The 26042-nt window shown below is 42.5% G+C and overlaps 1 protein-coding gene across 3 annotated transcripts; it reads left to right on the forward strand.

The window, feature by feature from the left end:
• Positions 1-25639, forward strand: LOC103330686 (uncharacterized). Of its 3 annotated transcripts, none has more exons than XM_008233289.2 (8): positions 1-558; positions 17812-18279; positions 18408-18557; positions 21294-21389; positions 22204-22245; positions 22380-22807; positions 23916-24537; positions 25082-25639. In XM_008233289.2, exons 1-7 carry the CDS (start codon positions 213-215, stop codon positions 24525-24527), a joined length of 2142 nt encoding a protein of 713 aa, XP_008231511.2. In that variant the 5' UTR covers positions 1-212; the 3' UTR covers positions 24528-24537; positions 25082-25639. The 3 variants fall into 3 exon arrangements, with proteins under 3 accessions (XP_008231511.2, XP_088909024.1, XP_088909025.1); XM_089052899.1 differs by lacking the exon at positions 25082-25639 and adding an exon at positions 1084-2149 and having other exon boundaries at positions 429-558; positions 23916-24677; XM_089052898.1 differs by lacking the exon at positions 25082-25639 and having other exon boundaries at positions 23916-24677.
• Positions 25640-26042: the final 403 nt, after the last annotated feature.

Consider the following 26042-nt stretch of genomic DNA (forward strand, 5'->3'; position numbering starts at 1 on the left):
CTGATGCCTTGGTTGGCTATCCCTTTCGCATAGCCAACTTTTGATCCGGTTACGAGATAAAAAACAGTTTTGCCAGCTAAGACAAGGAAAAGGACAAGGATAAGAAACATAAGAAATGTCAGTACTTTGAGATGTGCTCAACCCCAAATATGCAAATGTCCTTTTCAAAACTTAAAAGAAAAAAAAAATAGCAAGCCTGGGCAGGACTAAGAATGGTGAAAGGCCTGGTTCCTGCGGGTGCAATCGTTGTGGATGTTCTTAGCAAAGATAACTATGAGCAATGGAGTGCGTTGGTTAAAAATTACTTGCTGGCTCAAGACCTTTGGGACGTAGTGGAGGCTACAGCTGAACCTCCTGTACCAGAAGAAGTTGATCAGTTCATCGGGAGGAAGAAGACTGCCGCGGCTTTACATGCAATCCAAATTTCGTGTGGGCCGGATGCGTTTTCCGTGATTAAGGAGATCAGTTCAGCTAATATTGCTTGGCATATTTTGGCCCAAACGTTCAAGCCACAACGATGGAGATCTGTTCAGTCTGCAAACTCATCACACAACCCAGGTATACTGTTAAAAAAAGAAAAAAGAATACTCAAATGTTAATGTGCTCCGTCCTTGCAAAGACTTGATCTGAATACATATAAACCTCTAATTTCCAAATTATTTTTATTCAGCCAAACATATATTAGTTTAGACTTATTTTGATATATAATAGATGCGAATAATTAATGTCCAAACATATATATAATGTTAAAAGTTATTTAGTTCAGTTTAATTAGTTTTTCAATTAAATAATGCTGACATGGCCACGTAGAGACCAAGTCAAGCAAGAGTCCTAGAATGTAGAAGTTGTGGTTTAGTTTGTTCACCACGTTCAGATTTGCTTCCGTTGCTTAAGGTAGTTGAACTCCACAAAATCTGCACATGTTGTGTGTTAGTGGTTATTGTGGGTTTGTTGTTTTATAAGCTTTGTTTTTCAGATATATATAAGAATCGTTTAAGTTAATTTCAGTTTCTCAACATCTGGTATCAGAGCCCCTTCTGGGCCTGAACAAACTTGAAAAAGGTGAAAGATTGTGTCTTGCAGCAACAAGAAACAATGGCAACTGACAAAGCTACTGAGAGTTTTGTTCAACCAGCGATTCCACGTTTTGATGGTCACTACGACCATTGGAGCATGTTGATGGAAAATTTTCTCAAGTCAAAGGAGTACTGGAATCTTGTGGAATCTGGAATTGACGCCCCAGCAAAGGGAGTTGTGTTGACTGAACAACAACAAAAGAGGGTTGCTGAACTGAAGCTGAAGGACTTGAAGGTGAAAAACTACCTTTTTCATGCACTTGATCGATCTATCTTGGAGACTATACTCGAGAAGGAGACCTCCAAACAAATATGGGATTCTTTGAAGAAGAAGTATGAAGGGTCAGAGAGGGTGAAGCGTGCAGTGCTTCAAACTCTAACAAGGGACTTTGAAACTCTACAAATGAAATCAGGAGAGTCCATCACTGATTTCTTTGCTAGAACTTTGGGAATAGCAAGCAAGATGAGATCCAATGGTGGCAACATGGAAGAAGTTTAAGTTGTGGAGAAAATTATGAGATCATTGACTCCAAAATTTGACTACATTGTATGTTCAATTGAAGAGGCAAAGAACGTTGCTGAGTTACGTGTTGATGAACTACAAAGCTCTTTGTTAGTGCATGAACAAAGACTTAATCGTACCACTGCCAGTGAAGAACAAACAGCTTTGAAAGCTTCCATTTTTTCTGAGCCCTCAAGTTCTCGAGGAGGAAGAGGTCGTGGAAGAGGTGGACGTGGTAGAGGAAGAGGTGGTCGAGGTCATCGAAGTGGTGGACGGTCTGGACATAGAGATGACAGCAAGTCATCTCATGGTTTCAAAAGAGATGATGACTCTGAAGAAAAAGGAACGTACCACTTTGATAAGTCAAAAGTGGAGTGCTATAGATGTGGAAATTTTGGGCACTACAAGAATGAGTGCTAGACAAAGCTACCAAAAGAAAAAGGAGAAAAGTCAAACTTTGTGGAGAAAAAGAAGGAGGAAGAGACACTTTTGATGGCTTTTCATGCACTGACAGAGACTGATCAGGAGACATGGTATGTGGACACAGGCTGCAGCAATCACATGAGTGGATGTAAGTCTTCCTTTATTAATTTGGATGAAAGCTTTCACATGGTAGTGAGTTTTGGTGACAAATCAACAGTGAAAGTGATGGGTAAGGGAGATATTCAAATCAAAACTAAAAATTACTTTATTGAAACTATCTCAAATGTTTTTTATATTCCTGATTTGAAGACAAATTTGCTGAGTGTTGGTCAATTACAAGATAAAGGCTACAGGATTACAATCTATAAGGAGAGTGTGAAGTGTACGACCCAAAAAGAGGCTCCATTTGCTGTTGTAAAAATGTCTTCCAATAGATTGTTTCCTTTGAAAATCAAGACTGTGCAGGCTTGCTTATTTGCCAAAGAAGATGACCCGTGGAGATTGTGGGAGCAAATTTCGTCCCACTAGAATATTCATCTAAGATTCCTTCGTCTTCTCCACTTCTCTTTCTCCCCGCAAACAAATCGGGCTAAAGGACCACACCTGGGGTGTTGGCCAAAGGTCCTCCGATGCCTAAGTTAGGTAGGGTATTTCAAGGAAAACCAGCGTGAGCGGGCCGTGTGTGGTGGCGAGCCTTGTGTAAGAGAGAGAAAGAAAATGGTGGCTAGGGTTTGTGAGAATAATTTCTAGAGTTTCAGAGGAATTTAGACTTACCTTGACCTTTGTGCAGTAGCCACGTATTTATAATGGTCTCAGAGATTAGGGTTTCAGAGGAATAATTCCATAGATGGAAGGGAATTATTCCTCCCCTATTTGGAATTGATTTGATTAATTAGGGATTTGATTTATTAGGGTAAATTAAATCCCTAATCGTAGTAGGTATTAGATCAAATCCTAATTTAATTAGGTAACTTCTCATTTAATTGGGAATTAGGGTAGGAATCAAATCAATTTCCAAATTAATTAGGTAATTCACAATTTAATTGGGTAACTCCCAATTAAATTGAGTAACTCCCAATTAGGTTGAGTAATTCCCAATTAGGTTAAATAATCCCCAAATGGAAGGAATTATTTGACCTAGGGTATGATTTAATTCGGTTCCCACAAATGCCCCCCAGCTTCTGCATGGCACGTGGTGGCATGTAGAGATGTGGAATTGTTTGTTGGGCTATCCACTGTTAATCGGTTTCTCCTGGATTTGGGCTCTGAATGGAGGAGGCTTTTGACTTGCCAATTGGTCTTTGACTTGGGCCGTCAGGTATCGGGCCGGAGGTAAGCCGCCTATTGTCGAGGAGGTGGCGGGGTCGCCTTTATTTGTGGTTGATCCAAATCGCCTAATTCTTCTTCTTTGTGTCACTAACTAGAAACAAGATGAGTCAAGGCGATCATGTGGAGCACGACATGTTGGAAGTCAATGCGCAGACGGTAGGGAGGTTGGCCGCTCATTCCTCTCACCTATTGTGATGGTAAGTTGCATCCCTTTGATATGCTACAGCGCTGCTATGGAATTCTTTGCTGTGTGTTTGATCGACTTCTGTCCTCATGCTTGTAGAAAATGACATCCACAAGAAGCTCGATCTCGGCCCGACACCCACCAATGTTCATCAAGCTTTGAACATCCTTGCTGTGTTCGTGGATTGCGCTTAGTTCCGAGTGAACATCGAAGGAGGTGGAGGCCCCCTCAGCGTAAGATGTTGAAAGATGGGAGCGCATGGCTCGCACCTAGATGATCTCGCCAGTGAGCGAGAAGTCCTCAACCAAGCTTCTCATTCTTCCACGAGCAAGTCTTCCGTAAGGGGGTCTCGCCTGAGAATGTCCCTATGAGAGTTGCTTCTTCATCCGCTAGGACTGGCAAAGCCGCCACAATCGTCCGTATGAATGCGATAAAAGATCAATGGCATGCGTGAGATCCGGATATACTTTGCTCGTATCCACTCGAGCGCTAAAACCCATGATCTACCCTTTGAGAAGGCTATTGAGAAGCGAGGTTTGAGTTGCTTGTGCCGATCCAGATCAAATCAGAGAATCATACATCTGTCAGCAATCACGACTCGCCCGCAAAGCTCACGAGCCAAGCGCGGAATCGACTCAATGTTGTGATTACGGCCAAGAGAGCTAAAGAGTCGCTCTCGAGCAAAGAGTCCTTGCTGCATGAACCGCCGATCCGGTTGGTGATAGCTCCACCGTGGTCAAGTTCGACACTCATGAAGGCGTGAAGCGGCTCTATCTCCGATTTCCACCTGCTCAAAGTGAGCGAGTAATGTTGTGGGTGCGAAGCGGTTGAAGAGCGATAGCGATGAAGCTGCAATGGAGGAAGACAACTCCAAGGTGGCGAAATAGTGCATAAGGCTAGGCCAGAGGAAGGAAGCGAGGAGGTGAGGCCGTAGATGATGGTGCTTTGTCGGCCGCTTTGTTATGGAATTTTCAATTGTCTTTCAAACTTCACCTCATTGTATCTTGTAAGTGTATATCCGAGATACAAAGACTTGAAAAGAAACTTCATTGAGTTTGTACTGAAGTAGCTTGCCTACAATGGAGAGTAAGGCTCGTGCTGCCTGCGTGCGCATGTATATGGGACATAACGCTTGAAAAGACTCCATGAAGTTTGTACTGAGGAGTAGCTTGTCTCCGATGAGGTGAGGCTTGTCGCCTCGCAAGCATATGTCGGGGACATACATATCAAAAGACTCCATTGAGTTCGGTAGCTCCGGGAGCACTTATGTCAATGGAGATGGCTTGTCGCCTCGCGAGCGATGTCGTGACACAATGCTCAAAAAGACTCCATTGAGTTTGTGCTTCACGGAGCACCTTGCAATGGAGATGAGGCTTGTCGCTGAGAGCGTATATCGTGGGACACAATGCTCGAAAAGACTCCATTGAGTTCGTGCCGTGAAGGAGCTTGTCCGCACATAGAGATGAGGCTTGTCGTCATGCAAGCGCGCGTGTCGACAAATACTGAAAATGACTCCATTGAGTTCTGGCTTCATGGAGCGACTTGTCTACAATGGAGATGAGGCTTGTTGCTCATGTAGCGTATGTCGGGGACACAATGCTCAAAAGACTCCATTGAGTTCGTGCTTCGTGAGCGCCTATCCGAATGGAGATGAGGCTTGTCGCCGCCGTATGTCGAGACCAATGTCAAAAGACTCCATTGAGTTCGTGCTTCGAGCCTTGTCTGATGGAATGAGCGCAGCATGAGCGTGTAAGTCAAGGACACATACTCGAAATGACTCCATTGAGTTCGTGCTTTATGGAGCAATTGTCTACAATGGAGATGAGGCTTGTTGCCCGTGAGCGATGTCGGGACACAATGCTCTAAAAAGACTCCATTGAGTTCGTGTGGAGCAAATTGCAATGGAGATGAGGCTTGTGCGCCGAGCATGTCAGGGGACACAATGCTCAAAAGACTCCATTGAGTTTGTGCTTCGGTAGTGCGAACTGCTGCAATGGAGATGAGGCTTGTCGTGCATGGCGTATGTTAGGGACACTGCTTGAAAAAGACTCCATTGAGTTTGTGCTTGTGGAGCAAATTTGTTTGTAATGGAGATAAGGTTTGCGCTGCATGAAGCGTATGTCGGACACAATGCTCAAAAGACTCCATTGAGTTCATGTGTCAGAGAGCAGCTTGTACGCATATGGAGATGAGGCTTGTCGCCTGAGCGTATGTTAGAGACACAATGCTCGAAAAAGACTCCATTGAGTTTGTGCTCGTGGGAGCACTTGTCTTGTAGAATGGAGATGGCTTGCTGTCCGCCATGTGTATGTTCAGAAGACATAATGCGCAAAAAGTACTTCATTGAAAAGCTTGCTCTTGTATTGATGTTGGTGTGAATACATCGCTTTATTGAATAAAGGAAATTAACAACAAAGGTAACATCAAAAGTATTTTGTCTTTAATGGAAGTACAGAGGCTCGTCACCTTTGCTAGGAGCCGTAGCGTGTTTAAGAGTTTCATGGATAGTATCTTCAAGGGGGTGGGCATTCCATTGTCTCGCACTTCTTTTCCTCTAAAGTATCAAGGTGTAACTTCCTCCGCCCCTCCAGCATCGGTACTGGATCACATTGGGATCATGTAGGGCCTTCCTAGTTTGGCTTCATCTTCTTTGACCCTTGCCTTGGTGCTGTGATGAAAATTTTTCTAAGCACAAGGTCTCTAGGATGGAACTGTCCGATCTTGGCCTTTCTATTGTAGTAAGACGTCAACTGCTGCGGTAGGCGGCAACTCGAACAATGGCCTTTTCTCGTTCTTCTTCGAGCATATCAAGGTTGACTTTCATCCGCTTGCGTTTTAGTCAAGATCTGCCCACCTCAATGTTCATGGAAGGGATCGTGATGTGTGGGGAATGGTTGCTTCGTCCCATAGGCCAGTGGAAAATGGTGTTCTCCGGCCGATCTCCTTTTGGTCGTCGCGATAAGCCCATAGGACTCGGCGGCACTGTCGACCCATTTTCCTTCTGCGCCTTCCAATCTTTTCTTTAGACACCAAAGACTATCTTGTTGGATGCCTCGCTGGGCCATTGCCTTTATGTATCGGGTGTTGACATGTGCCGCTTGATGCCATACTGCAAAGAATGCGGTGATCTGCCGCCACGAATCCGTGGTACCATTGTCGGTGACTATCGATTATGCGAGCAATCGAATCCGCAAATAATGTTCTTCTAGATGAACCGTTCAACATCGGCCTCCTTGGTAGAAGATAAAGCCTCGAACTCGATCCATTCAGGGCAATGATCATCATCTCTTTATTGGCAGGTGCTGTCGGCATAGGTCCCACCAAGTCAATGGCCCATTGCATGAATGGCCATGGACTATTCTGCGGATGGTATTCTCAGCGGGCAGGCCATGGACCGGCTTGTAGCATTGGCATCGATCACATCTTCGAGCATACCCGTGGAGTCTGCTCATGGTAGGCCAGAAATAGCCGATGCTAAGAGCCTTACGAGCAAACGATCCGCCTCAACATGCGGATTTCCACATTCGCCGTCGCTATCTTGCAGAGAACCTCGAGCGCCAGGTACTTGATGCAAGTGAGATGAGGTTCTGAGTATGATTTGTGGATAAGCATGTCGCCTTTCATGTAGTATCTTACAGCCTTTCTACTTGATTTTTCCGGCCTCGGACTTGTCCTCAGTAGGTTTTCATCACTAGGTAGTCAATAATGGGGTCTTGCCACTAGGATCCTCATCGACCGCAGATCAGTCCTACCGCTGCTCCGCCTCATCTATGCTAGGCTTGGTCAAGGTGCTCGGCGGGATGGAGCGTCTCAACCGGTATCCATCGCCGATCCTAAACTTGCTTAGTGCATCCGCATGCGCGCTTCTCGCCGGGAACTTGCTGGATGGTGAAGGTGGGAAATGCCTTCAACAACTCTTGGACTTTGTCAAGGTACAAGATCATCCTCGTGCTTCGCCATGTATTCTCCTCGAGGCTTGACTTGTGATCACCGGGAATCTGGTAGATGGCTAGCTTTTGATTGATAGCGCTTTGCCATGCGCAAGCCAGCGAGCAATGCCTCGCACTCCGCCTCGTGTTTGAAGCCGGAAGCCAAGCGTGATAGCTTGCTCTAGCGAGGTTCCATCTGGGTGATGATGACAACGCGCGCCCGGCTCCTTTCTACGGTTTGATGCTCCGTCACGCAAGAATCTGCCACATGTCTCTAGGTTGGTCGGTGTCCCAAGTGAGGTCTTGTTCGCTTCTCAAACTTTCCTTCTTTTTGCTTGACCGCTTCTTCTTCTTGGCTATGGTGTGAATGCAACAAAGTCCGCTAAGGCTTGAGATTTTATTGTATTCTTCAATGCGCCGGTAAGGAGGTCGACATGTAGCTCTATAGCCCACTTCATGAGTCGAGAAGCATCAGAGCCGTGGAGGATTGATCTCAAAGGAAAGTCGGTCATGACGATGACCTCGGTTGAGCTTGGTAATAAGGTCGCAGCCTTTCTCGCAAAAACCATAAGGGCCAAAATGAGCTTCTCCAATTTCGGGTAGCGAAGTTTCGCATCGATGAGAGCTTTTGACGTGTAGAATATCGGATGTTGGGCCCCAAGTTCTTCTCGAATGAGAGCCGAGCTGACGGCCGAGTTGGATACTGCTAGGTACACGAACAAGTCTTCACTAGGCTGGCTTTGAGAGCAGGGGAGGTGAAGTAAGGCAAGTCTTTAGATTCTCGGAAAGCTACTTCGCACTCTTACGTCCCATTTGTCTTTTGTCCTTTCTTCAAAGCTTTGAAGAATGGTCTGCACTTGTCGGTAGATTTTGAGAGGAATCTGTTAAGGGCACGCTTCTCTGCCCACACAAAGGCTTTGTATTTCCTTCACTATGGAAGGCGATTTCATCTCGAGAATGGCTTTGATTTGGCGCGGTGTGCCTCGATACCTCGTTGCTTCACTAAGTGCCCCAGAACCGCCGGACGATACACCTAACGTGCATTTACTTGGATTCAGCTTCATGCGATATTATGAGCAAGGGCGGTGAACGCCTGGTGAGGTTTTTGAGGTGGTCCCCGGCAGGGCTTTAACCAAGATATCGCCCACGAAACCTCCATGGTTACGCCGATTTGCTCATTGAAAATTTTATTCACGAGCCTTTGGTGGGTTGCTTCGCAGATTCTTGCCCAAGGGCATGACCTGTGTAGCAAGAGGGTCTTCTCTTCGATGATGAAAGAGGTCTTCGCCTTTATCATCATCGTGACATCATAATTTGATTATAGCCGAGTAAGCATCCATGAAACGAGCAGCGCTTGCCTAAGTTGAATCCACGAGCTGGTCGATTCTCGCAATGGGAAGTTGTCTTTAGGGCATGCTTTGTTGAGGTCCTGTAATCGACGATACTTCCATTTTCCTTTTCTTGTTTTGCCACTCGTAACAACGTTGGCTTGGCAGCCATTCCAAGTAGGAGACTTTTTCAATGAAACCGGCAGCTAGGAGCTTGTCGATCTCGGCTCAATGATCGCGACCCGCTCGTTAGCAAGTTGCGCTTCTTACCGCACTACGGCTTGCTTGGCAAGGTTGACATGGAGCCGGTGGCGTATGATGTTCGGGTCAATGCCAGGCATGTCAGATGGTGACCACGCGAACATGTATTTGTTGTTCCGAGGAAGATGGTCAACTCCATCTTCTCTCTGGGCTTAAGCGCGAGCCGATCCGCCATTTCTTGTCCGGGGGTGAGGATCGAGGGGTACTAACTCAACGCCTTCCTCAAGGGCTTCCAACCTTCATCAAAGGGAGCCTTCCGGGCGGATTCCTCATCTCGATCCTTCTTGTTTGAATTCCGCGCGAGCCGTCGCCTCTTCTCCGGGCCGATCAGATCGGGGTACTAACTCAACGCCTTTCTCAAGCTTCAACCTTCTTCAAGGGAGCCTTCCGTGGATTCCCTCGCCTCGATCCTTCTTGTTTGATTTTGGCGCGAGCCGACCGCGCCTCTTTGTTCTGCCGCCAGATCGGGAGGCACTAACTCAACGTCCATCCTCAAAGGGCTTCCAACCCTTTCGGGGAGTCTTCCGCGATTCCCTCACCTTGATCCTGGTTCCTTAACTCGCTATTGTGAGGCAAAGAATCTTCCTTCTCGTTTGCTTTGTCCGCAAGAGCGCTCGCGCTCGCTGGCGCGCTTGCATTTCTAGTGTGAGCAATGCGTGTTGCTCTTCTGAGCCCTTGGGTTGCATCTCCTTGCCATGGCTTGGTCATTGTTGATCTCGCCTGATCTCGCCCCCAGTGGATGGGATAGCGGATCTTCCGATGTGGAAGCGATGTGATGGACTCGATCTTGCGATCCACGGTCCGGCCCAAGAATTCGCGCTGTAGGGGGAAACCTGTCGTCGATGACCATGAAGGTTTGCGAGCAGACCACTAGGGGTGAGTGGACATCCAGGTCGATCGTCCAACAGTGATTGATGTGGCCCCATTAAAGCCGGTGAGCGATCTGGCAAGTTTGCTAATCTTGGGCTCGAACCCCATCTGTTGGATAACAGATAGTTGCAGGATGTTGGTGCGCTGCCCTCATCTACATGAACTCGCTCGATCACAGCTTGTTCAATTTGGATGCAGATGACTAGGGCGCATTATGTGTCAGGTCAAGCCCAATCAAGTCCTTCTTCTAGAAGCCGATGATAGGTGTATCCACAAGTTGCCTGAGCGATCTTTCTCTTTTTCTCCTTGGTGGTCACCCGGACTCTTGGGAGTCGGCTAGAATGGTGTTGATTCGAATGACCTTTTGGGGAGGTTCCTTGGCAACTACATCACGATCCTCGATCTACTGGATAGCCTTCTTTGCAACGAACTTTGTGCAATGGCCTTCTCTGACCAGCTCCTCAAGGTGCCTTTTCCAAGCGTTGCAGTTGTTGGTGTAATGACCGTGCTCCCGTGGAATCGCAGATTTACTAGTGTCTCTTTTAGAGGTCTCCCTTCATGGGTGGTGGTCTCCTTACCCACGGCTTGTCCTTCACCTGAGCTAGGATATGGTGGATTGAGATAAGCGAACTCAATGAAGGTCCCTGCTTCGAGCTTCCGCCAGCCGCGATCTGCGCTTATCTCGGGCTTTTGCTCGAACTTGTTGCTCTTTTGGCTTGCTCGCTGTCGGGTGGTCAACGCTTGCTAGCTTTCTTTGCGGCGTCGATCATCGTCCCAAAGTGCGTGGCGCTCTACCGTCGCGAACATACGCCAAGGTTTGACTTGGAGTTATGGCCAACTCCCGGTATAGCTCGTGCTCGGTTGGTAAGCCCTTCTTGAAAGCTGAGGATGCAACTTGGTTGTTGCATCCTATGATGTTAGCCTTCTCAGCCTTTAAACCGTCTCGGTAGTCTCGTAGAGACTCGTCTGCTTCTTGCGCAGTTGAGCAGGTGGTCCACATGCTTTCTGACCGTCTTGTAGGAGGTTGATAGGCTTTTTAGTACCTGCGCAAACAGGGTTAAAACTCCTACAAAACTTGCAAGAATGACAAGGTTATTGTAGTATAAATGATTCTCAAGGTCGTTCTCCGCATGGATTATTAAATAACTCGTAGCAACCAAATTCTAATTAATTATTGCAAAAGAGAAAGTTGAGATGTTTGATTTGAAGACCTTAAATTAAAAGGAATTTAACTAATAAAAATAAGTCAATATGCAAAATTAAAGCTAAGAGCAAGAGAAACAATTGTGTTTTTAGAAATCAAATTAAGAAAGCACTAGGGATCCGCCGTCACCTTAACAATTCTATATAGTTCCCCCAATTACTTATGACCTATACATGCATATTTGAAGGTTAGGTATTCCTAATATATGCCTACTTGGACCCCAACATAGGCGTATATCACACATGCAATCCGTCTGTGGTATTTAGATCAAATCTAAACATACATGACTCATTAAGTTCTGTGAAACCTTTTGAAAACCACGCAACCCTTAAGACGTGGTATTCATTCTAAGTGAACTTGCACATATTAATCACAAGAAGCCTTCATCAATTTCAAGGACCGACCTCCGACCAAAACTGCATCAAATTACTTTTCTAAACATCCTAATGGTGATCAAGCATCAAGACACTTAGATAGTTTAACCCAGTGATGAATAATTCAAAACCTGCATGCATATAATCATAAGCAAATTGGACAGAAACTACATATTCTTGCTAAGGCTCGTGGCCTCACCTAGCAAAAGAGAGTTAGTTCATGTTCACAATTGAAATCCAAGAAAATATCATTAAGAAGAATAAGAATAAAAACACCTGAAAGTCGTGAAAATCCAAAACCCTAGCAATTGCTCCAAAAGCCAAAAAGACGTAAAAAGGGAGTCCCCTAAATTGCTGTGAAAAGGAGCTTAAATACCTCCTAAAACCTAGCTGCCCAATCCCCACAAGGAAACTAAAGTAAAATAAAATAAGACTAGGAAATAAAGTCCAAATTGGATTAGGAGAATCTGCCCATAATCTGCCCAGCCACGTTTTAGTCTCAAATCTCCTCCAAATCTGGCCCAAGATAGCTCGTTTTAAAGATAAAAATATTCCGAACACTTCTCCAGAAGGCCCCAACCCATCCGAGGTCATCTTGGGCTCCAAAACGCAATAAAACCCAAAACGTCACTCGTTCCAGACGGCTCACTGTTCCTTTATTTATTCGCTAGGAAATCATTGCTTGGTGGAAAAGTCTGAAATTCTGACACGATCAAGCTAAGTGACTCATGAATGTCCTCCAACTGGAATTACTCCAAAATTCGTCCATTTGATTATGTTTTGCTCCAGAGGGAGTCGAAAGTCCTATATTGGAAATATAATTTAAAGTATTAAAATTCTTCCAAAATATTAACCAAAATATACTAAGAATGGGGTTACATATATAATATAAAATTGACTCATCAGAGGTGTAGTCCTCTGCGAAAATGATGGCGAACTCCTTGAAGTTGCCTATTGACGCGGACGGTAGAGTGTGGAACCAATCTGCTCCTCGCAGAGTCATCGTGAACACTTTGCACATCAGGCCGCTTGCCTTGTACAGGATCATGGCGCTCTTGAAGTGCCTCAAATGGCTCTCAGGGTCAGAGTCCCCCTTGAATGGAGTGATGGATGATGTTGTAAACCGCTCGGCGGCGGAGCTCGCTCCACCTCGCTCGGTAAAGGGCGAGCTGTCAACTCGATCAATTTCCTTGCACAGGGCCTCCTCCATGCTTCCTTTGAGTCGGAGACCTCGAGTTGGTTATTTACTAGCTTTGCAACATCCTCTCGCCGCAGGTTGGAGTCTCGGCCGACGCCTTGGTGCCTCGAGCGCGATCGCTAACTTCTTCCTTGGTTCCCAAGGGTCGATCCCGGTGCCCCGCCGTGAGGCGATTAGGAGATTGAGCTTGTGAGGATTCCTCTGCAGCTTGTCGCCGCGTGTTGGTCCTCGAGCGGGCTGGTGGGCGCCGATCGTCATCCTCCGCCGCAAGGAAGGTCGTTGGTCGACGCCTTGGTGCCTCGGCGTGGCGCTAACTTCTTCTCCAGCCCCAAGGGTCGATCCTTGGTTGCCTGCCGGTGGGGCAGAGAAGGTTGAGTTTGGGAGGATCCTCTATAGCTTGTCGCCGCATGTTGGACCTCGAGCGGGCGGTGAGCGCTGATCGCCATCCTCTGCTTGCAAGGAAGGTCGTTGTCGACGCCTGCGGCCTCGAGCGTGATTGGCTAACTTCTTCTAGCTCCCAAGGGTTGATCTCTTAGTTGCCTGCGCGGGGCGGAGAGAAGGTTGAGTTTGGGAAGATCCTCCACGCCTTGTCGCGATCGCCACGAACTTGAGCTCCTTGTGGACCTAAGCGAGCATGAACATTGATTGTGGCCTAGCCTCTCGAGCACATTGGTCCGGGACCTAACCTCGAACGCCGAGAACGGCTCGCACTGCTCCCTCGCTGCACGATCTCGCTCTCTCCCGGGTTTGCCCTTGTCCACCACGACCTCTCGGCCGCCAAGATGCTCGTGTGCCCTCCTCTCTCGCCACGGTCTAAGGTGGGCCTTGATTCGTTGATCCGCCTGAGTAGCTGGCCAATCAGGTTGTTTTGATCATCGACCTTCGTGTGAGTTGATCAACCTCGAGTTAAGGTCCACCGACTACCCGGTCAAGTAGAGTGGTGTGCATCGGCCCAATGGCATGGGCTAGGGCTCCATTAGACGCGCATACACAGGTGCATATGTCAAGTGTGATCGCAGAGGAGGGAGAGAATGGATCTGCTCCAAGATTGGGACGACGCCGAGTAGCCATGGGGTGCAAGTCCGTAGTTATGGTGTAGGTCGCTGCCAGGTGCTCGACGGCAGATGCGAGCGAGCAGCTCCGTGTCGGCCACGGCGATCGCAAGGTCGGAGGTCCTGTGGTCATGTGGCGGCCGTTCGCAATTCAGCAGAAGGCGGTGCAGCACTAGAAGACAGCTGCGGCATTGGCAACCATGATTCCGTGCTGTTGCATTGAGGTTTCCACCATGAGATGGGCCCGCGTGGTGGCGCTCTTCAGACGCCTTGTATCAACCATGGTTGTTTGAAAAAATGTGTGAAAGATAGATTTGGAGCACGCTTTGAATATATCTCGTGCTCTCAATGAAAGCACCAATTTGTATGAGCAAATTTCGTCCCACTAGAATATTCGTCTAAGATTCCTTCGCTTCTCCACTTCTTTCTCCCTCGCAAAACAAATCGGGTAAAAGGACCACACCCGGGGTGTTGGCCAAAGGCCCTCGATGCCTAAGTTAGGTAGGGTATTTCAAGGAAAACCGGGTGGCCGGAGCCTTGTGTAAGAGAGAGAAAGAAAGTGGTGACTAAGGTTTGTGAGAAATAATTTCTGCAGAGTTTCAGTAGGAATTTAGACGTACCTTGACCTTTGTGCGTAGCCAAGTATTTATAATGGTCTCGGGGATTAGGGTTTTAGAGGAATAATTCCATAGATGGAAGGGAATTATTCCTCCCCTATTTGGAATTGATTTGATTAATTAGGGATTTGATTTATTAGGGTAAATCAAATCCCTAATCGTGGTAGGTATCAGATCAAATCCTAATTTAATTAGGTAACTCCTCATTTAATTTGGAATTGGGGTAGGAATCAAATCAATTCCCAACTTAATTAGGTAATTCTCAATTTAATTGGGTAACTCCCAATTAAATTGAGTAACTCCCAATTAGGTTGAGTAATTCCCAATTAGGTCAAATAATCCCCAAATGGAAGGAATTATTTGACCTAGGGTATGATTTAATTCGGTTCCCACAAAGATGGCACTATAGATATGGCCATTTGAATTTTAATGGCTTGAGAACACTTCACCAGAAAGGGATGGTCACTGGCTTACCTGAGATAACTCCTCCATCAAAGGTGTGTGAAGAATGCATCACCGGGAAGCGCAAAAGACTCTTTTCCAAGTGGCAAGGCAGCAGGGGCTCAATCAATTCTGGAGATGGTTCACTCTGATCTATGTGGACTGATAAATCCCATCTCAAATGGTAACAAGAAATATTTCATCTCCTTTACTGATGATTTTAGTAGAAAGACATGGGTATATTTCTGGTAGGAAAAATCAGAAGCATTTGAAGCATTCAAAAGCTTCAAAGCTCTAGTTGAAAATGAATCAGAAAAGAAGATTAAAACACTAAGAACTGACCGTGGGGGAGAGTACTGTTCGAAGGAGTTTGATGCATTTTGCAAAGAGAAAGGCATTAAGAGATAGCTGACCACTGCCTATACACCACAACAAAATGGTGTAAGTGAGAGGAAAAATCGCACCATTCTCAACATGGTTCGAAGTTTGCTAGTCAAAGGAAGAATTCCCAAGAAGTTTTGGCCTGAAGTGTGCTATGGTCAGTTCATATCTTAAACAAAAGTCCCACATTTTCTGTTAAGAATCTGACTCCTCAAGAAGCTTGGAGTGGATTGAAGCCTGCGGTTGATCACTTTAGGGTGTTTGGGTGCATAGCATATGCACACATCCCTGATGAGAAAAGAAAGAAGTTGGATGACAAAAGTGAAAAATGTGTTTTTCTTGGTGTAAGTGAAGTCTCGAAAGCATACAAACTATACAATCCAGTTACAAAGAAGATAATGGTAAGCAGGGATGTGATATTTGATGAAAACACCATGTGGAATTGGTCTGAGAACAGATCAGTTCAACAACAAATTCCATTTATGATGATTCAGACAATGAAGAGGTAGCTGCTCCGACACTCAAGCCCAGAGCTACCTCAACCTGAAGTTCAGTCATCTCAACACTTTGAAGAAGAGAGATACAATCTGAGAGATGAGAACTCAAGGAAGAGGCCAGCATGGATGATGGACTACGATGTAAGTTATTCAAGTTCTAATGATGAAAATGCTCACTTTGCATTACTTGTAGACAATGATCCAATCACATATACTGAGGCTGTTAAAGAGGAGAAATGGAGGGAAGCAATGGACAATGAAATCAAGTCCATTGAGAAAAATCAAACCTGGGAGTTAACTGATCTTCCAAAGGGAAAGAAAACCATTGGTGTTAAATGGGTGTTTAGAACAAAGTTGAACGAAAAAGGTGAAGTTGACAAGCACAAAGCTCGTTTGGTAGCTAAGGGCTACAAGCAGAAGCATGGCATTGATTACAAAGAGGTGTTTGCCCCAGTTGCGAGGCACGACACGATCAAGTTAGTGATCTCTCTTGCAGCCCAAAATTCCTGGCAGATTTTTCAGTTAGACGTGAAGTCAGCATTCCTGCATGGCAACCTGCAAGAGGAGGTGTACATTGATCAACCACCTAGTTATGAGAGAAAAGGAGAAGAAGAGAAGGTATTCAAACTGAAAAAAGCACTTTATGGACTGAAACAAGCACCCCGAGCTTGGTACAGTCGCATAGATGCTCATTTTGCTAAGCTTGGATTTCACAAATGTCCTTTTGAGCACACGCTTTATGTCAAGACTGAGGAAGAAGGTAAAATACTCATGGTATGCTTGTATGTTGATGACTTGATATTTACTGGAAGTGATGCTAAAATGTTTGATGAATTCAAGAAGTCTATGATGATGGAGTTTGAAATGACTGATCTGGGATTAATGCACTATTTTCTTGGATTGGAAGTCATTCAAACTACTGCTGGTAATTTCATCTACCATAAAAAATATGCACAGGACATTCTTAATAGGTTTCAGATGGATGACTGCAAGCCATTTGGAACTCCAGCTGAACATGGCTTAAAGCTATGCAAAGACAAAGGTGGAAAGGAGGTTGACAGAACTTTCTATAAACAGATAATTGGGAGTCTCATGTACTTAACATACACGAGGCCTGACATCATGTATGCAGTGAGTCTTGTGAGCCGATATATGGAAAAACCAACTGAAATGCATCTCAATGCAGCAAAGAGAATTCTCAGGTATGTAAAGGGGACAATTGATTATGGTGTGTTTTATAAAAGGGAAGATGGTTCTGGTTTTGTTGGGTACACAGATAGTGACTATGCAGGTGATATAGATGATGGTAAGAGCACTTCCGGTCACACATTTCTGCTCAACTCTGGTGCAGTATCGTGGTCCTCAAAGAAGCAACAAATTGTGACACTTTCCTCAACAGAAGCTGAATATGTAGCAGCAGCTGCAAGCTCCTGTCAAGCTATGTGGCTCAGGAAAATATTTGAAGTGCTTGGTGATGCTCAAAAGGGACCAACAACCATCTACTGTGACAACATGTCAACTATAAAGCTATCAAGAAATCTAGTCATGCACGGGAGAAGTAAACACATTGATGTACGTTTTCATTTTCTGCGTGATCTGTGCAATGATGAGAAGATTGTACTTGAATATTGCAAGAGTGGGGAGCAGGTTGCAGACATCTTAACTAAGCCTTTGAAGCAACCTGCGTTTGAGAAGCTGAGAAGCATGATGGGAATGTGTTCATTTCGAAGCATAGAACAGGAAGATGATTATGTGATGGTGTAGAGATCCTAAACTGTTTTTCGTAAAAATCAGTTTAAGGGAGGGTGTTAAAAGTTATTTAGTTCAGTTTAATTAGTTTTTCAATTAAATAATGCTGACATGGCCATGTAGAGACCAAGTCAAGCTAGAGTCCTAGAATGTAGAAGTTGTGGTTTAGTTTGTTCACCACGTTCAGATTTGCTTCCGTTGCTTAAGGTAGTTGAACTCCACAAAATCTGCACATGTTGTGTGTTAGTGGTTATTGTGGGTTTGTTATTTTATAAGCTTTGTTTTTCAGATATATATAAGAGAGGAAAACTGCAGTATCTTCATGCTGTGAAATACGTTTGCTCAAAGAATCGTTTAAGTTAATTTCAGTTTCTCAACATATAATATACTTGACAGATGAGAACAATGATCTCCGTCGTTTCTTTGCTGCTGTTGAGATCGGTGATTGGGAAGAAACGAATAAGATTCTTAGCCAATATCCCAATGCAATAAGAGCAAGATATTCAACAGGAGGGACAGCTCTTCACATTGCAACCAAGTTCGGACATGAGGATATGGTGGACAAGTTGGTGCAGTTGATGACAGCTGAAGACTTGGAAATGCAAGATTTTAGTTGGACAGCTCTTCATCTTGCGGCAAGATTAAGTCTCAAAATGGTTCAATGCATGGTTGGAAAGAACAGGAAACTACTTGGTATGGTCGAAAAGTCCCACGGTCTGACGCCAATTCTCTTCGCTGCTAAGAATGACTTATGGGATATCGTTCATTATCTCTATCGCCTCACTCCGATCGAAGACCTAATGCCAGAGAATGGCCCTTATGGCGCTGGACTTGTTTGCTTTTGTTTCTATGCCAAACAATTTGGTAAAGTTCTCAACCAACCCAAACCCACATTATTTATTTATTATTCAATCTTTAACTTTTTTTATTTGCCAAAATTCAAGCTTTAACTTTCATAATTCCTGTTTTTTGTATTGTTTTTCTAATAATAGATCTTGCCTGGGCCTTACTTCAGCGCTACCCCCGATTGGCCATTACTAAAGGCCCGACGGGCGAATCCCCTATATTTGTATTGGCAGATATCCCTTCTGCATTCCTGAGTGGGACGCCGCTCAAATTCTGGCAACGGTGGATCTATGACTGTTAGTAATACATTCTCTTTTCTCTTGCTACAATCACGTTCTTTATATCCCATGTATATTTTGCTAATAGTTTATCGACCCCAATTCACTTAAATTTTCTTATGTTTCATAGTTTCAGTTATAAAACTTTAATAAATAAAAAATTGTCAAACGTTTATCTTCTTGCCTCACTCCTCCCCTGCTATTCATCACCCCTAATCTCCTCCTTCCTCCTGAAAGTCCCCCCTTTTTTTTTTCTCGTGCGCTCCTCCCTTCATCCTCCCCATTTCTACAAGTGAAATTTTGCATATGTAAATATGTGTTTATATATTGATTCCATCCTAAAACTTTACACTAAGACCCTATGATATAAATGGAAACTGAAAAAATAAATAAATAAACAAAAGAGTAGATAAAAAGAAAGAACAAAATTAATGCAACAAATAGGAAGGTCATCCAACACAGATCTAAGAAATTTTTAGCCATAAACATTTACCCATAGCCTGTAATATGATGGATTATGAGCTGCTACATTTAGAGATTGTGCATTTACGCGCATTTTGCAACATCTAGACCATTCTATTAATATGTCTGTTTTAAGAGATGACACATCAACAACTCTAGTGTTAAAAATTATTAGGATGGTCCACATGGTGTAGAATTATGGTAAGAGTAGCATTAACATATAAGCCACAATTTTGGAAGCATATACATGTTCATAAACAGCTATATTCACACTAATCATATTCTTCATCCCCAAGTCACCTAGATCAGTAGATTTTGTAGTTTCCCAATCTCTATCTCCATAGCCGAAATGACTTATTGTTTTTTTTTTTGGGGAGATGAAGACTTATTGTCTTGATTCACCAAGATTCAAACCCTAGGTCTTCTACCTATCAGAAAACTGATATTTGAAACTGAAAGTATGGAATGAGCGTCAAAGAACCAACTTAATCACCGAAAATTGCACACTTGTCCATTTTCGAAGATCTTTGTATGTACATAAAGCTTACGATGTCTAGTTACTTGTGATAATAACTCGGCAATTGATATTGCTCATAATCCAGTTCAACATGATTGGACAAAACATGTTGAGGCTGATAGCTTCTTCATCAAAGAGAAGATTAAGAACAAGAGTATTTGCATGCCTTTTGAATGAGTATTTCAAAAGAGTAGTTAGTGGATGTCTTAACAAAAGCTGTTTCTGAACGAGTATTTCATAACTCAGTTACAAAGTTGGGCATATTGGCGATGTGTATGCACCAACTTGAGGAGTGTTGACGTGAGTTAAGTAGGCAATTTATTTCCTATTTAGTTTAGTTGGCATATCCCCGTATTATTAGCATATATTCCTTTTTATTTATTGTATCTATTTCCTTATAAAGCACACATGTAAATCCTTATATATTCCTCCTTCAAGAGAAAAATACATTATCCAAATATTCAAACTCTACAGTTCTTATCACCAAGTAGCTCATTCCATTGAAAAGTATGCAATAAATTGTACATCTTTCATCTCTTGGGTTGAGGACGCACCGTGTTGGGTGATTCCTCTTCTTTCACAGGATATGTTGGTCCGCTTTCAATTAATGAAAGCTTCAATTTTACTCAAAAAATTAAAAAAATGGGATTGACTTAGGGGTGTGCATCGGAACCGTAGAACTGGTAAACCGAGTCAATAGCTTAACTTACCTCTTTCTTTATTTAGGTCAGAGCCGTACCTCTCTTTTTCTCTCGTTTCTTTCCTATCTCCCTTCTTCTTCCTCTTCTTTCTTCCTTCGTTTCTCTGTTTTTCTTTCGTTTTTTTTTTTTTTTTCTTTCGTTTTTGGTTTCTATCTTTCTTCTGTCTTCGTTTGGGGATCCAAACTTTGGTTGTAGATCTTGATGTACATGATATAAGCTATGAAGTACCGAGGTGTTGTCATTTTCTCTTGGTTTTGAGCCCAACAAGAGATATAATAATAAAGAGGCAATAACTTGCTTCTATGTTTATCTATTTTGTTTTGTTTTCTATTTCTTCTTTTGCGTTTTCAATTTATCTGTATCTCTATTTCTATCTTGGATGAGCAGATCTGTCTTTATCTGTAACTCTATTGGTTTTTTTTTTTGGCTCCTAATAGCAAGGCTAAGGAAGTGTTTGGCTTGAATCTCGAAAAATCCTCAAAAAATTAATTGTGCTCAGATTCGGCTAAAACCAAGAGAACCGAACTGGACCAAAACCTGTCCTAGGTCGTTTGGGTTTAATGTCAGTGTTAGCTAGAAACTAGACCGAACCGGACTAGATAAATAGTTTCGATTCTAGTTTTTAGTTATGGGTGGGAACCGAACCGAACTGTGGCCAACCTTATTGGGCATATTGACCATGTGTATGCACCAACTTGAGGGGGAGTATTTACGTGAGTTAATAATTTACGGCAATGAAGGAGATTTATTTCCTAAGTTAATTAGGTGATTTATTTCCTATTTAGTTTAGTTGACATATCCTTATATATTCCTTCTTACTGAGAATAATACAATCATCCAAATATTCAAACCCTATAGTTCTTAGCACCAAGTAGCTCATTCCATTGCAAAGCGTGCACTAAATTGTACAAATTTCATCTCTTGGGTTGAGGAGGCACCGAGAGTGATTCCTCTTCTATCACATGATATGTTTTCTTCTCCTTGAATTAATGAAAGTTTCAGTTTTACTAAAAAAAAAATTAAATTAATAAAGTTTCAACTTTATTGACTAAGCTTGTCCACTTTTCTTGATAGGTATACACATACAGCCTCCTGCTATCCCTGATGTTAGTGTAAATGTTCAAAATCCAGAAATTGAACTGGGTAACCAAAGAAATATCAGTTTCTCAGGTTTGCTACCCAGCTTTGGTTTAATCAAATGCAATCAATTTTCTGTTTATATATTCTTGTCATTTTTCAGACTTTTGCAATAATGCATCTGTTTAATAAGAAGTTGATCATGACATACTTTGGCGCAAAAAGAAATCTGGTGAAAGAAAATTGTTCCAGTATGCTCATAAACAAGAACTTCATTTTTGAGAAAAAGATGATATATTATTAGATAATCAAATCGTTACAAGATGCGCAGCAAATCACATTGTTCTAGTATGCTCATAAACAAGAACTTAGATCTTAATATAAGACGTGATATTAAAAAAAAAAATATATATATATATATATATATATATATATATATATATAGCAAAGCACATTCATGCTTTGTACCTCGCACATATAATACTTTCATGTGAACATGGCATGTTCATCTTATGGTAAAGGCTCGACCTTTGGTTTCATATTCATGTTAAATATTTAACACAAAATTTTTAATGACGGTTTACAAGTCTAACATAACAAATGAAGCACAAAAGAATGGTAAACAAGTGTGTATATATATTTGTGGTTTTTTTTCCCTTTCTTTTACAATTCATATATAACCAATCTAATGGAAAATGCTTAGGCTTACCACATTTTTCATACCACATTGTGTACCACCTCTCTAATAGAGGTGGGTCCCATTGTATTGGTGGGCTCCACCTCTATTAGAGAGGTGGTACACAATATGGTATAAAAATGTGGTAAGCCTAGCATTACCCTAATCTAATTGACGAATTAAAACTTTGTGCCAACATATTGTGATTTTTAATCTACATTGCACTCTTAGGTTTATTGCAGGGGCTTCCTTCTACCCTCCACAACCTTTTAGGTATGCAACATTCATTTCCATTATATGTTGGTGTCTTTGCACTTTGATTTTTGTTTTTTATCCACTTTTTAAACTGTCAACTTATCTTATTTCTACAAAAAGTGGTTGTGACATTTTCTTTGACATCAACCTAGGGATCAACCACATATGTGAAATGAAAATGATCCATGATCGCTCGCTAAAAATTTTGGACGACATGTGTGAAGTGGTAAAACATGTAGATATCCGAGAAAGGGAAGATGGCCTTGTCTATGAAGCAGTATTCCAAGCTGTCCGAAGAGGAATTATTGAGTTCGTTATTCGTTTATGTAAAGTAGAGCCAGATGTACTGTGGCACCACAATTCAATGGGAAGGAACATATTTCACTATTCAATTGAGTGTCGCCAGGAAAAAGTTTATAGCCTTATATATGGGGTTGGTCAAAGAAATCTTATTGCAACATTTTCAGATGCTTTTGGAAATGATATGCTACATCTTGCAGGGATGCTATCTCCAACGGAAAAACTTGACGGTATTTCAGGTGCAGCCTTGCAAATGCAGAGAGAAAGACAATGGTTCAAGGTTAGATATCTTCATTCTATATCTTTCTTGTAAATTAATTGTATTTAGAGCTAGTTGTGGGATGTTAGGTGCTCGAGCGGCCGCTTATAAATGTGATTATGGGTTGGTATGTTGTGGAAGAAACATATACAAATAGAGTAGTAACTTCAAAAGCTCTAAAGTTTCCCCCAGACATGTAGATATGAGCAAGATGTTTTGCTTATCTTTGAAATCTTCTTCTTCCTTCACTCTTGTTTTCTATACTTGGTGCCAGATAAATTTGTTTTTTTTTAAATTCTCTTTTAGAATTATTTTCGATGAATGGTTGAAACCAATTTTCAAAATATTTAAAAAGAAAAAGAAAAATAAAACTGTATTGCTTTTAGAAATAGAAATGCCCAGATCAGATGGTTGTTATATTTGAGGAGATAAATTTTTCTCGTTCAACAATTTTGCAACCATGACCTTTGAATCAGTTTTAATAAGCAGCTCCTGCGCATAAAACTGTAGTCCATCTCGGGTAGCTTCTGCCTTAGGCCCCACGCTTGAGCTACAAACAAAACAACCAAACCCACAAGCCTTAAACGAGCCCACACTCTGCCGCACTATGCAACCATACCCACCACAAGAAGAACTTGCAAACCATGCACCACCAAAATCGATTTTAATCACGCCGTCGGTTTCCACAACCTCCACTTTATTACATACCACAGGCTATGGATTCACCAAAGGCAGGGTAGAACCTTTAGCCTCTTTAACTCAGAGTTTTGGCGTAAGAGAAAGCTACAAATTAAGGATTCGCCATCAAATCTTAAAAGAAAAGAGAATTAAATTTTGCAGTTCCAAGTCCCCATAATCCAAACACTACTCATTGCAAAGCCACCTCCCTTCTATCAATTTCGGAAAGTAGTGAACAAGGAAGGACCTGTTTAAGGTTTCAAATATTTTAGGATTCATTTCAGTTTGGTACCATATGCAGTTTGGCATCAAACAATTTTTATTACATTGTGGTCAGCAATACTTCTTGTATTTCTTTCTTGTATTATGTTGCATTCCATAAAAGCAGTTATTCTAAAATTAATCACCTGGTAGCCACAACGAACTTTAGGTTTTGTTTAATGAAATGCAGGAGGTTAAGAGTACTGTAGTTTTACCCTCTGGAGTGAGAGCTTTCAATAAAGAGGGTAAGAGACCCCATGAACTATTTACCCAGAACCACAAGAATTTGAAGGAAGAAGGAGAAAAGTGGATGAAAGATGTAGCAACTTCTAGTACAGTTGTAGGTGCTCTCACTATTACCATCATGTTTGCTGCAGCCTTCACAGTTCCTGGTGGAAACAATGGAGAAACAGGCTTTCCCATATTCTTACATGAAAAGATGTTTATGATTTTCATAGTTTCAGATGCTATATCTCTCTTTTCTTCCATAACTTCAGTGCTAATATTTTTGGGAATCCTTACATCACGCTATGCGGAAGATGATTTCCTCAAATCCTTACCCACAAAAATGATAATAGGCCTTTCAACACTCTTGATCTCCATCGCTACCATGATGGTTGCCTTTTGTTCTGCCCTTTTCCTTATGCTTCATGAAAGATTACAGATTGTTATCCCAATCATTTTCCTTGCCAGTATTCCAGTCGCCTTATTTATTGGGATGCAATTTCCCCTTCTTGTTGAGATTTTCATTTCTACATACGGAGGAGGAATATTTGACAAGAAAGTGAAACGGTGGATATAAATTATTGATGGTAAATGAAATATATTTTTTATTTTTTTATTTAAAAATGAAATAATTGTATATACTTTCGTAATGTTGTCATCACTTTTAAGAAGCTTGTTTAGTGTTTTGGGGTCCTGAAATAAAAACCTCGTCATTTTAATTGTTCTTCAATTATGAAGATATAGTTGAGTAGGAGAACCCTTCACACATCTCTCCCCTCCCCTCTCCAAATGTTATTTTTGAGTGAATGAGTTGTTGGTTTTAATGCATTATTTGTTCTTTATACAGAGATGTAGTTTTAGGGTTAACGGTCAGTGTGTGATATAGTTGTTAGCTTATGTAACCTGGCCGTCCCTTCCTGTCACGCTCCAAATTTTAAATAAACAAAGTAAACTTGTTAATTTAATCCTTATTGTATGCCATGATATGAAATTTTACTGAACTAAAATATTTTCTAGTATTCGTGTTTTGGGCACTATTTTCTTAAACAAAAGGGGTTATTTATGTTGAATACAAATTATGTTTAACGCTTTGTTTTCGTTGACTCACATTTTCTGTTTTTCGCCCCCCAGGTTCTAGATATCCGAGGTCTAGACCACCACGTCGAGGCATTGCCGCTGTCCGCACTGTAGAAATTCCTCATTTATCTTTCTCTACTTTCATTTTCCCCAGGTTGTAAACTTAATCTTTAGTTGCTCTGCTTGCTCGTTTTGAGTTTGGGTAAAGGCCATGAAGCCCATTTGAATAGTCTTAACTGTTGTGCGTGCCGTTACCTTGCGCATGCTAAAAGTTGGGTTTGTTCTAGCGCATGTTCTAGTTATAAGGAAGACTTTGCCGAAACTTCGATAGAAGTCGAATCATCTATTAGTTTAAATTGGGGCTATAGGGCTTTTTAGTAAAGTGGGTCCAACATCGGTTAGATGCTGGATGGGAAGCAAGGTTCGTCACAGATTCCGAGGGGGAATTTGGGGCGGGTCCTGTCAACTAAAATAAAACTAATAAACATTAAATTCAGAGCTTGAATTGGTGTACATTCCTATGCTAAAGCAGAAGTCCCCCAAGTCCCCAAACAAGAGAGTTTTGTGTGGGGAGTTGCATTTTAATTAAATATAATTTGGCCGAGCTAGCAATATTAAATCATGTCATAAATTTTGTAGTAACTAATAGATCGGCACCACATGAAGAGTCCCCAAATCTCCATAATAATAAAAAGTGTGGCTAAAGGACTTGGGCAATAGCGAAGAAAGTAATAATTTGTCGTGCAAATGAGAAATATAACTTGATGTGTAACTGGACTAATGATATAGACGCCACGTATCACGATGACATTGGTGAAGGAAGCTCAATTGAAGTTGACAAGTCTCGAGGTCGGATCTTTGCCAATTTGAGGCGAAGCGCAGCACATCATGAGGTTGGATTTCCACCAACATGAGGCTAAGCTTGGCAATTTGGGGTGGATTTTCTTACCAATATAATCTTGAGCTCAACAAATGTTGAGGTTGGAGTCTTGCCAACCAGGATCTCAGCTCAGCA

The sequence above is a fragment of the Prunus mume genome, linkage group LG5, assembly GCF_029339155.1.
Source record: "Prunus mume cultivar Tortuosa linkage group LG5, ASM2933915v1, whole genome shotgun sequence".
Lineage (NCBI taxonomy): Eukaryota > Viridiplantae > Streptophyta > Magnoliopsida > Rosales > Rosaceae > Prunus > Prunus mume.